This window comes from Cuculus canorus, chromosome 5 (assembly GCF_017976375.1).
Source record: "Cuculus canorus isolate bCucCan1 chromosome 5, bCucCan1.pri, whole genome shotgun sequence".
Taxonomy (NCBI): Eukaryota; Metazoa; Chordata; class Aves; order Cuculiformes; family Cuculidae; genus Cuculus; species Cuculus canorus.
The window spans coordinates 17,701,728-17,713,157 of NC_071405.1; the positions used below are offsets into that span (position 1 = coordinate 17,701,728).

Here is an 11,430-nt window from a genome sequence, read left to right on the forward strand (position 1 = left end):
GTGTGGGTTGTGTGAGGCTGGAGCAGCCAGCGTCCCCAGGGTTGGAGGTGATGGGACGGCACCACCAGCACTCACCCCTACGTGTCTCTCTCTCAGGGATGAGGAGATTCAGAGCAAGTGTGGGATCGACGCCACCACCTACCTCTCCTTCCAGCGGCACCTCCTGGTCCTGCTTACGCTGGTCTGTGTGCTCTCTGTGGCTGTTATCCTGCCCGTCAACTTCTCGGGGGACCTCCTAGGTAGGTGCTTCCTCAGTCACAGGTTGGCGTAGGAGCTTGGAAAGCTTCCCCAGTTTCAAGGCAAGCACCATGCCCTGGGCTTGGAGGGCAGAAGGACCCCTCTGTTAGAAGCTCCCATGTGAGCAGAAACCCACCATGGGCTGTGGGACAGAGGAACAGGAAAGGCAAGGAGTGTCAGGGCAGCAAGGGCTTGGTGGGGACCTGAGAGATGGAAAAGGAGGGAGCAAAGACCAGAGCCACTAACCATGGGAGCATGGACACAGAGTGCACTGGGTTCCTGTAACTTTCCACTTACCCTCTTCCCCTGCAGGACACAATCCCACCCACTTTGGCCGGACAACTATCGCCAACATCCCAACACAGTACGTGGTTCCACATCTGGAGAGGGGCTGTGGATGCTGCCACTGTGGTGGGGACTGCAGGGAGTGCCCAGGCACAGTGGTCACCACAGTCTCATGCTGGGGACAAGGACAGGTCCACGTGAGCAGCATGCCACTCACATTACCCCCTGTGTCTGTCTGCACCGCACACAAGCACCACCGTGGTCACCAGCACGTGGTGCTGCTCGTTGCAGAAGTGCTCTCAGGGATGATGGGTGACCTTATTTCTGCCAACACCCTGGACGGTGCCCTTGTTGTCCTTGGTGAGGGTGTTCCAGCAGCCAGCTCAAGGAGGTCCCATTGGGTGGTGGGGCAGCTGTGGGTGAGGTGCTGAGCACCACGTTGGTGCATGTACCACACACCTGCCACAGCGCCTGCTGATCCCCTCTTCATCTCCTTCAGGGACCGTCTCCTGTGGCTGCACAGCATCTTCGCCCTCATCTATTTCATCCTCACTGTCCTGTGCATGGCTCACCACTCTGTCCACCTTGAATACAGAGAGAACGAGAAGGTGAGCAACTACCTCTCCTTCAGCACTGCCTTGTTCAGCACTAATGGACAACTTTGTGCTTTGCAGAAAGGATGGTCCCAGTAGGTAGGGAGACCTTTAGAAACAGCCTGGGACTGGGCAGGCAGGGAAAAATAAGGCTGGTTTTCTCCAGCTTCTGGAGAAAGCTGGGCAGCCTGGAGGCAAATCTTTCTCTCTTATTGCCATGTCTCTGGAGATAGAAGCTTTCTTGTGTTTGTTTTTCTGGAAGGTGGCAGCAGCCAGCTGTGCCCCTGGGGTCTGGGAGTGGGCATTGAGGATATCTGTGCTGACCAGCATCTGGGGTGGCTGTTGGTGCCACAGCTCACCTCTGCCTTCCTGGCAGCTGGGCAAGTAGGGTTGCAGTGAGGTGGCCCGCAGACTCCTGCCCACCCACCCCCACTGCCCCTTTTCCTTCTCCAGGTTGCCCGGACACTGATGGTTACCCACATCCCCAAGGAGATCACAGACCCTTCCCTTATCATCAAGCATTTCCAGTGAGTAGCAGCATGCCGCAGCTTTGCCAGGGCAGCTGGCAGACAGGTGGCAGGAGTTGTCCCTGCCCGCTGGCTTCCAGTACCATTCTGTCCCTGTGCCCACAGCGAGGCTTATCCCAGCTGCACTGTCACCAATGTCCAGTTCTGCTTCGATGTGCGCAAGCTGATGAAGCTGGATGCGGCGAGGTGAGTGCGTGCAGGTTCCCACTGCCTGTGCAGGTGGGTGTCCCAGTCCTGCCCACCGTATCAAAGGACCAAGTCTGTCTGTGTGCTGCTTTGCGAAAGACCCTTGTCCTTATTGACTTTCCGCAGGCGCAAGGCAATGAAAGGGCGACTTTACTTCACCACCAAGGCACAGAAAGAGGGGAAGATCATGATCAAAACTCACCCTTGCGCCCGGATCTTCTGCTGCCGTTTCTGTGGCTTTGAGCAGGTAGGTGGGTGCGGGCAGGGCTGCAGGCAACACATCTCGCAGCTGCAGCCCGGCTAGCGGCAGAGCCCTGGCTGCTCCCTCAGGTGGATGCCGAGCAGTACTACGGGGAGCTGGAGGAGAAGCTTACGGACGAGTTCAATGCTGAGCGCAACCGCATCACGCTGAAGCGGCTCGACATGGCCTTCGTCACCTTTCAGGATGAGCGGATGACGGCTGTGTGAGTGCTCCTCATGCAATGGGCACGGGGATGTCCCCCAGTCTGGTGGCCGCTGCTGCTGGGGAACTGGGGCACCTTGCCAGCTTCCCCACCCAAAGCCAGGCGATGGATCTCTCTTCCATGCCTCTGCCATCTGCAGAGATGGCATCTCTGTTGGGGCTGCAAGAAGGCTCTCACAATAAGAGCGGTGTGGGTCCTAAGCCCTTGGTCTGGACCTGACCCCTGGCTCCCTCCTCCTGCAGGATTTTGAAGGACTACAGCCACATCCGCTGCCGCAAGCACCCCCAGCAGTCCTCTGTCACCACCGTGGTTAAGTCACACCACTGGGGCGTTTGCTATGCCCCTGCACCCAGCGATATCATCTGGTGAACCCCTGTGGTGGAAGGGAGGGAGGGAGGGATGGGCGAGAGCAGCCAGGGGGAACCCATGCCCATAGCTATAGGGTGCCCATGGAGCGGTAGGGAACCTGTGCCCTTAATCTGTAGGGCACTTACCCTTGGTGACGGGCTGACAATCCCTTCTGTGGCCATAGCAGAAGTCAGCAGGCATTATTGAGGTGATTACCTCACAGTTGGCAAGCTCAGCTGGGTGATCTTTGGGGTAATTGCCATGCTTTGATTTCTCCAGCCTGACTCCAAAGCCTCCTGGTGGCACAGATACTCCCTGCAGCCATTCTCTGTTCTTGGAGGCTCTGCAGGTGTCAGTGCAGTAGCTCAGGGCTGGGGAAAGGGTGAGCTCAGAGCAGTTGCTGCTGGGATGGTTGGTGTGGGTAGTGGGAGGCAGAGTCTTGGAGAGCCATGCTGGAAAGCCTGAAACACGTTGCTTTTCCTTTACACCATGTCCAAGTCACACTTTGCTCTTACAGGGAGAATTTATCAGTCCGTGGCACATCCTGGTGGGCGCGATTCATCCTCCTTAATATCTGCCTCTTCGTCCTTCTCTTCTTCCTTACCACACCAGCCATCATCGTCAACACTATGGACATGTTCAACGTCACACAGCCTGTGGAGAACCTCAAGGTAGTTCCTAGGGCTGAATGCCAGCTTTCCCAAAGGGTCTGCATTTCCAGGCTTATCCATGCTAGGGAAGGGCATTGGCTCTACATTGGCTCAAGAAGGTGACCCATCACTGGGAAGAGGGTTCATGAGATGCAAGGAATAGTTGTGTCTCTGATTTCCATCCATCCCCTATCCACTTCTTGTGTTTCCAGTGGCAGAGCCCTGGGGCATCTGTGCAAACCTGAGCTCTGGTGCTGGTGTCCATGAGGGGAGGCAGGCTGGCATACTGCAAGAGGAGAGGGATGGGAAGAGCTCCAGGAGATGTTAGGAGCTGCCAGCAGGACTTCTCCTTTCAGCTCATTGACCTGTGAGCCTTTGGGAGGCAGTGGGTCTCAGAACATGTCTGTGGTGCCTTTGGCTGGCCTCAAGCTCTTATCTCCTGAAACAAATGCTCCTGCTTGGGGATGGTTTTCCCTAGCTTGCCTGCTGCACCAGGAGGCCCAAGGAACTGCCTACAGCATGGCTGGGCTCTGGCACACTCCTGAGGCAGTGTCTCGTATATCTCCCCCTGCAGAACCCCATCATCACCCAGTTTTTCCCCACGCTGCTGCTCTGGGCCTTCTCTGTCTTCCTGCCCTTCCTCGTCTACTACTCAGCATTCTTGGAGTCACACTGGACAAGGTAACAGAGCTGGTAACAGGGCTGACCCCCCAGGGCTCTCCCGGGCCTATGGTAGGTGAGAGGAACCTCTGTAGAACTCATAGGATATGACGTGCAGTCAGGCAGGCAGCAGAGTGGCAGACTCCCACAAAGCCCTATGAATGTTGCCTGCCATGGAAAGTCCATGCCCAAAGGAGCCATTTCCTTGTCATAGCCCTGAACACTTTGCCAACTTCCAGGCTGTTGGCAAAGGCAGGTGGAGGTGGTTTTGAGATGGGTTTAGAGAAGTTTGTGAAAGGGACGGTGTGATGGGCTGGCAACAGCAGGGCCATGGTCCTGACTCAAGAGGCGTGTCCCAGCCATACTCCCAGCCCTCCAAGTCGTGATATGAATTCAGGATGCTCAGAGTCTCCTGGGAGACTGCCAGGTTCCTACAACGTGCTCTCTCCATCTTGACCAGCCACTGGTCCCACCCCCTGTGCCTGGTCTGTTGAGTCTTTGCAGGAGCTTTGTCACCACTTCCCTTCCTTCTCCTGGTGGAAACGGGTTCTTCTGAACCTTTTGTTAAGACTCTCAGCTGCTTCTTTTTGGGTGTCTCTGCCAGCAGGGATGGTATGAGAGGGCAGAGATGAAGGAGATGAGAGGCTGGGAGGACAAGAGCATTCACTACAGCAGATTTCCTGTTGATGATTCCACACACAACCCTGGCCTGGGAGAGGCTTTGCAATGCCCCTGTAGATGTACAGATCAAATGCACGTGGCTACCTGGGGCTAGGAGCTGCTCCCTGGCGAGGAGCAAGCCAAGCCCAGCCCCTCTCCCCACCAGCTGCCCTGCCTCAGAAAAGTGTAATGGTATTCTCTCCCCAGGTCAAGTGAAAATCAGCTCACCATGCACAAGTGCTTCTTCTTCCTGGTGTTCATGGTCATCATCCTGCCCTCATTGGGGCTGAGCAGGTACGGACCACTCTGCTGTGCTGCTCTCCCTGCTACCCAGCAGCCAAGATTGCAACCCGAGCCCCTCGCCTCCCACAAGCCAGCCCCAAAGGGCTAAGGGCCAACTAAGTCTGCTGAAACTGCACTCTCTGGGGAGGAAAACACTTACTCTTTAGCTGTGCTGAGCTGCTCCCACAGGAAGAAAGCTTCCCTGTGGAGGCAGTGGAGCTTGCCAGACTACCAGAGATGGCCCTGCTTGGGGTCAACCCTTCAGCAGATCTTGAAAGGACCAGGTCAGGTATCTGCATAGTCCTGGCCTCAGGAATCCTGACTGGCCATGGGTGCAATCACCCATGCCATGGTGGTCCTGTGAAGCAGAAGGGGCTGCTCTGGCTGTGTAGGTCCTGCCTGAGGCAGAGGAAAGTACATGCTCACTGAGTGACCCGATATTGCTCTGTGGATCCTCTTTCTGAGCTGCTCCTCTTCTCTGCCCTCCAGTCTGGACCTTTTTTTCCGATGGCTGTTTGACACCCACTTTTTGGACGAGGCCAGTATCAAGTTCCAGTGAGTAGCAGGAAGCTCCTGAACCTCCTGGGCAAGTGGGAGTGCTGACACCAGCCCCCAGCAGCTCTACCAGCCACCTGCCTGAGCATTCTCTCACTCTCCATGTCTCTGGGGCAGGTGTGTTTTCCTCCCAGACAACGGCGCTTTCTTTGTCAACTACGTGGTCACCTCCAGCCTGATTGGGACAGCAATGGAGTTGCTGCGCATCCCAGGCCTCCTTGTCTACACTGCCCGCCTCTGCTTTGCCAAGTCCGAGCCAGAGCGGCTTCATGTCAAGCGGGTATGCAGCTCTAGTCACCTCCAAGTCTCGGCAGCCTCCAGCACAGCAGGGATGCTCTTGCTGGAAATTCGGACTGTCGTAGTCCTATGGGGAGGGTTGTGGGGACAAGCCACTGTGCAAGTGGTGCTGCTGGCCCAGGCCCCATGCGACTAACAGAAGGAGGGAGTTTTGTGGGCCAGGGTACAAAGGCAAGGGCAGCCTTTGTAATGACAAAGGCAGTGATGACACTGATGGTTGTGCCCCAGAGCCAAGCGTACCAGTTTCAGTTTGGGTTGGAGTACGCCTGGACCTGCTGTATCTTCTCTGTCGTCATGACCTACAGCATCACCTGCCCCATCATTGTCCCCTTTGGTGAGTACGATCCCATAACCTTGGTCCCATTGCCCCCAGCCATGCCAAGAACAGCCTGTCCCAGCCACCAGCAGTGGTGTGGGATCACAAGATCCCTGCATGGTACAGGAGGGCACTCTTCAGCATCATCTCCTGGGCCTTCCCTGCTGTCCCTGTGACCTGGCTGGCCACATTGCCCTCCTTACAAACAGCCCCTGTCTTCCTGCCAGGTTTGCTCTACATGCTGCTCAAGCACATGGTTGACCGGTACAACATCTACTATGTGTACATCCCCACCAAGCTGAACCAGCGCCTCCATGTTGCTGCCATCAGCCAGGTCATGGTGGCCCCCATCCTCTGCATGTTTTGGCTGCTCTTCTTCTCTGTCCTGCGCCTCGGTAGGGAGAGTTCGGGGCTGCCCCCCACCGCTGCTGAGGGTCACATCTAATGATTAGTGGGGGATGAGCTGCCCATGTCATCCCTCAGTTAGGCACAGCACAGAGGGTGGGAAGGGGAAAGGTGTGGTGGAGACCTGGCAGATGAAAGACATGTCAGCTAGTGTTTTGGCAGGGGTATTGAGAGCTTGTAAGACCCAAAGCAAGTGTCAGCCTGGGTCTCAGCTGAACATGCAGCAGATCATTGGAGGTTCATGTGCTGCCCCAGTGTCTCTGTGCTCTAGGTCCTACCCGCCCTGTCACCCTGTTCACCTTCGTGGTCCTCCTCTCCTGCATCATCTTCTCCTTCTTTGGCCTCTGCCTGAAGAAGCTACAGCCACGGAAACCCTCCAGCTACCAGGTGAGTGCGGACAGCTGCCCATCCTGTTCCCTCACCCTACAGCATGCCCTCTTCACTTCTCTGGAGTGCATTTGCCATGAGTCTGAGGTGGTGCCTGGCTGCCTCTTGCTCCCTGGCTTCGGCTTCGGACTCCCAAGCAGTCGTTTCCTCCCAGCCTCCCTCTCCCCAGATGTCTGACCAGTCTGAGGGAGCCTTCAATGATGTGGAGCGGAGCAGCGTCTCCTCCACCCCCAACTCCAACGTGAGTAGCCCTGAGCAGCCCTGCCATGGCCTCTCTGCCTCTCTACCCTGGGCTCTAACCCCTACCGCCCCCCGGGGCAGCTCTTTGTGGCCACTGTTCTGCAGGAGCCTGAGCTGAGCCTGACACCAGCGGCCTCTCCGGCGCACCAGTCCTACGGCACCATGGGCAACCACCTGGAGCCAGCAGAGGACGTGGAGGACGGGGGGCTGCAGAGCTTTGAGACAGAGCTTGAGACAGTGGAGGGCGAGTACAGGAGTGGCCCCGTGATGGAGAGCCAAGCCCGCTACCAGTGAACATCCCCACCAGGGCGAGGACCAGCCATGCTGAGAGTGGAGGACATGCTGGGGGGCAGGAAGGAGCCTTCCCAGCACTGGTGGGGACCACCTCGCTCATGGGGCAGGGAGATGACAGGACTGATGTGAGGGGGAGACCCTATTGCATGGGAGGTGGTGGGAGGCTCTGCCGGTCGCTCCCGCTGCCTGGACCTGCTCAGCCCTGCACCCCCCACCTCCTCCCCATCCCCCTCTGTCCCCCCCTGCCTTTTCCAGTGCATCATGGGGAAGAGGAGATGCAACAGTGTGGGAAGAGGGTCTCTCTGAGAGGCCGTGCTTTGGGGGCAAAAGGGAGGTCCTGGACCCTCGGTGAGGGGGAAGCACCTCAAACAGCTTAGCCAAATGTGCCCGCTGCCACAGTGTCCTGTCGGTCCCTACTGGCAGAGGACAGCCGCCCCTAACCCTTGCTTCCTACCCTGACCACTCACTGCTTGCAGCACCCATTCGGCTGCCTCCCCCGGTGCCAGCCATGCAGACTCCTGCCATCCCCACTGCTGCCCCCAATGCTTTGCCCATTAATGCAGGGACTGCTGAGACGTGCGTGCTTTGGTGGAGGAGGTGGGTGTCCAGGGCTACTCCTCGATCTGCCTGGGCACCAGCAGCCCACCCCGAGGCAGGCATCATAACACAAGTCCAACTCTTCTCCGCATCCCTTTGCTGCTGCTACTGCATCATGCCTGTGTCCTCCGGAGGAGTCGGAAGTTAAGGGATAAGTGTGGTTACTGGTAGTGAGGGCAGTTCCCCATTATCCTGGTCCCTGCACCCCAATCTGGCAGCATCCTCTTCATGCTTGCACTTCCCCTGGGGCTGGCCATGAGACCCTGCATGGCTCTGTCCTGTTGCAACAGAAATGGAGGGGAGGGGCTGGCACGACCTCAGGTCCCGTTCCACCACATCCAGCCCTGGGATGCTGCCCCAGCAGCCACACTGCCTCCTGAGTGCAATTCCTGCTGCGGTCAGCATAAATGTGCCAGCATCCCTCAGGTTTTCTAGCTCATCCACAGCAGTCATGGAAGCCCCTGGGGATGAGGACAGATCTTTGCCATCCTTGGCTCCTGTGCCACCAGGTTAGCCTGCCTAGGCGTGCTGGCTTCTCACTTGGCCCTGCTATGACCTCGGGTCCTATTTTCCTATTTCTGATTTTCCTGCTGGCTTGAGAGCAATTCTAGTCACCATCCTGGGGCCATGTAGCAAGGGGAGGGATGATGATGTAACTGCCAGCAGCCGGGCTGCTGGCATGGGGAATGCTGCTGTGTGAAGGCAGAGGCTCGGCCATGGGACCACTCAGCATTACTGCTGCTGCTGGGAGTGGGGGCACGGTGTGCCAGTCCTGGCTGGGAGGAGTGCTAAAAGGCAGCCCAGCAGTGAGCTGTGGCGCTCTTTTGGACTCAAGTGGGCCGTGGGACACCCCCATGGGGCTAGTAGGTATCAGGTCAGCCAGCTGGCAGCCCTGGGGCCCCCATCCCAGCCACACTTCCGCATGCTGGGGCAATGGCTGCAGCAGGGTAGATACTTAACAGTTGCTTCAGGGGGCCTTGAGCTCAGGTGCTCCCTCCCGACCTCAAAAAGCACCCGGGGTTGGGGGGCTCCCTGCTCAGGTGCCCTCATGGACACCCGCAGCACCGCTGCTGCCCTCGCTGCCTGCTCTGGAGGCAGCCCCAGCCAGCGTCGGGGGGATGCTAGTGATCTCTCTCCAGGTGGAAGCAAATGCCTGCAAGCGGCACCATGTCCTTGGGAGCTTGGGCTGCTGGTCCGATTGCCCTTGGCTGCCCCACTGTAGGAATGTGCCAGAGGTCTGTACCTTCTCGTGATTTATTGCTATGACCGTGCCTTGAATAAAATGACTTCACCCAGCTGCTGCCTGGTGTCATCACCCCTGCACGTCCTGCCTGGTGCCAGGAGAGTGGGGACCCTCACTGCTGGAGACTGTGAAAGTACCCCAGCCTCTTTCCCCACCTGTAGGCTGCTTTTGCCCCTTGCTTTGGATGTCCTGCAGAGGCTTCAGTGGTGAGGAAACCACTGGGACACCTCCCTACCTTAATGCCTATCACAGTCCCCGTGAGAGCAAACCGCAGCGAGTGGATCAAAGCAGCAAATGTGCAGAGCATGGGGAGCACCCCACTGTGTCCCCTGAGAAAGGTTAGCACGGCCCTTGGCAACATCCTGACACTGCGGATGGTACAGTCCTGTGACAGCAATGTCCCTTACCTGCCTATGCTCTCCCAGTGCTCACCACATAGGCAGTGCTGGCTCAGGACACCATCAAAGGGGTACACACTGCCTGGGGGAACAGAGGGTGGCCAGGTACTCCTCTGGGACCACAGCAAGGAACGGGAGCAGTGGGGGAGACCCATCGCATCTAGGGATGGAGCAGATGTTCCCAAAGCTAAATTGCCCACCAGTATGTCCAAGGGAAGGGGGTGAATACCACTTCAGAAGCCTTTCTCTAGGTTTTGAGCAAACAGCTCTTTTTTGCTCCCCTCCTGCCTCCTAAAATACACTCTTCATATTTCTACTTGAATGATAACCCTCTGGTTTCAGTAGGTCCCTCCACAGCTCCCATAGGGTAAGCCCTGCCCAGCCAGCTTGGCTTGCAGCATGAGGTGGGGGGAACAGGGAGAGCTTCCTTTTGGGTGAAAAACTGTAAAGTTTAAAATCCACTCCTCTCATCATATACCCCCACAGACACCACCCCCCAGTTTGTAATTAGTGGGAAACGGGGGGCAAATGCAGGGTCTTGCTGGCTCTAGGGAGCAGAGGTAGGAGCCCTGGCTGTGAGCAAGGGCTGTCATTTCCCCCCAGGCTCGCAGCTCTTCCTGCCCTTGACCCAGGGAAGCTCATCACAACCTAACAAGGTTGTGTAAGCACCATCATGCCTCCACCACTCAGGCCCTCAGAAACCTGCTTGCCTGATTACAGCCTGTGCATTAAAAAACCCCTCATGGCCAGGGCTGAGCAATTCCACGGCATCTCCCACTGTGCTGGCCAGTGGCAGGCAGTGCTGGGAGCCATTGGGCAGTAGTGAAGGCAAAGGGATGGCTTGTGGGAGCCATGGCAAACCTCCATATCAGCACAGGGAGTCAAAGATGGCGGTGCCGCAGGCAGTGCCGCACTGACTCTTCTCCACAGTGCTGAGGTTGAGCTCCCACCACCAGCCCTGAACCTGGCAGCTGTGCTCCAGGGCAGGAAGAGCTGTAAAAATTATTTTAGCAATGAACACAGGAAGGATTTCTTTGTGTTCAGTTCTCTGCTGCTCTCCTCATCCTTTGCAGCCCATTGCACATTGTCCTGCAGAACAAGTCCTATCCTAAATGTTGCCCAAGGCAGAGCACTATGGCTTTCCCACCAAGGAGAGGAGACACTGTTACAGACCCCAAGCTGGCTTCTCTGCTCTAGGGGCCATCCTTCTTCAGTGCCAAGTGCCCAACTCTCCCAGGGCTGGAAAACCAGTGCCAAACCTATAACATGCCTCTGGAAGGGGGAGACAGGACCTCCTGCATCCTCACCAGCTGCTGCCTGGGGCAAGGATGCTGGCACAGCTCTGCAGGACAGCTGGCAGGGTGGATGCCACATGGAGTAGGGCAGGAGTTTGCTGTGAGGCCAGCTCTGCTGCTATGGGCAACCAGAAGCAGGGTGAGTCAATGCTGTCTCAAGGAACAAAAGCAGCAGCTGAACAACAGAAAAGGGATTTTTTTAGGCTGATTGCTTAAAACTCTTATTCCATTAGAGACTGTTAAATTTGAAGGGTAATAAGCAATCAGCAGCAGGATGCCTTTGCTGCCCCCTCCACTGCTCAACCAATTAATTACAGTACACAAAAGCTCCCAACAGGCATTTGGATGCCTTCTCATGTCAGTTGACCTGGACAGCACAAGCGCTTCCAGTAACCAGTATCTCCAAAGCCAGAGCCAACAGGAGACCAGTAAACCACTCTCTGTCATTATTTTTTTTCTTTTGGCTTGCTTGGGCCTTTTATATTGAAATAAACATAAGGCAGCCAAAAGG

The 11,430-nt window shown here is 56.8% G+C and overlaps 1 protein-coding gene across 5 annotated transcripts in view; it reads left to right on the forward strand.

The window, feature by feature from the left end:
- Positions 1-9,272, forward strand: part of TMEM63C (transmembrane protein 63C) — a 35,805-nt gene extending 26,533 nt beyond the window's left edge. For 3 of the 5 annotated variants that reach the window (XM_054068647.1, XM_054068646.1, XM_054068645.1), the window contains 18 exons: positions 97-239; positions 550-601; positions 1,022-1,130; positions 1,569-1,642; positions 1,748-1,828; positions 1,955-2,075; positions 2,159-2,292; positions 2,535-2,657; positions 3,158-3,311; positions 3,865-3,971; positions 4,818-4,904; positions 5,382-5,447; positions 5,565-5,727; positions 5,973-6,078; positions 6,288-6,455; positions 6,737-6,852; positions 7,007-7,093; positions 7,174-9,272. In XM_054068647.1, the coding sequence (XP_053924622.1) occupies positions 97-239; positions 550-601; positions 1,022-1,130; positions 1,569-1,642; positions 1,748-1,828; positions 1,955-2,075; positions 2,159-2,292; positions 2,535-2,657; positions 3,158-3,311; positions 3,865-3,971; positions 4,818-4,904; positions 5,382-5,447; positions 5,565-5,727; positions 5,973-6,078; positions 6,288-6,455; positions 6,737-6,852; positions 7,007-7,093; positions 7,174-7,386 (2,104 nt within the window). In that variant the 3' untranslated portion in view covers positions 7,387-9,272. Of the gene's footprint in view, positions 1-96; positions 240-549; positions 602-1,021; positions 1,131-1,568; positions 1,643-1,747; positions 1,829-1,954; positions 2,076-2,158; positions 2,293-2,534; positions 2,658-3,157; positions 3,312-3,864; positions 3,972-4,817; positions 4,905-5,381; positions 5,448-5,564; positions 5,728-5,972; positions 6,079-6,287; positions 6,456-6,736; positions 6,853-6,992; positions 7,094-7,173 lie in introns of all 5 variants that reach the window. The other 2 variants (XM_054068649.1, XM_054068648.1) reach the window with 2 other exon arrangements.
- Positions 9,273-11,430: the final 2,158 nt, after the last annotated feature.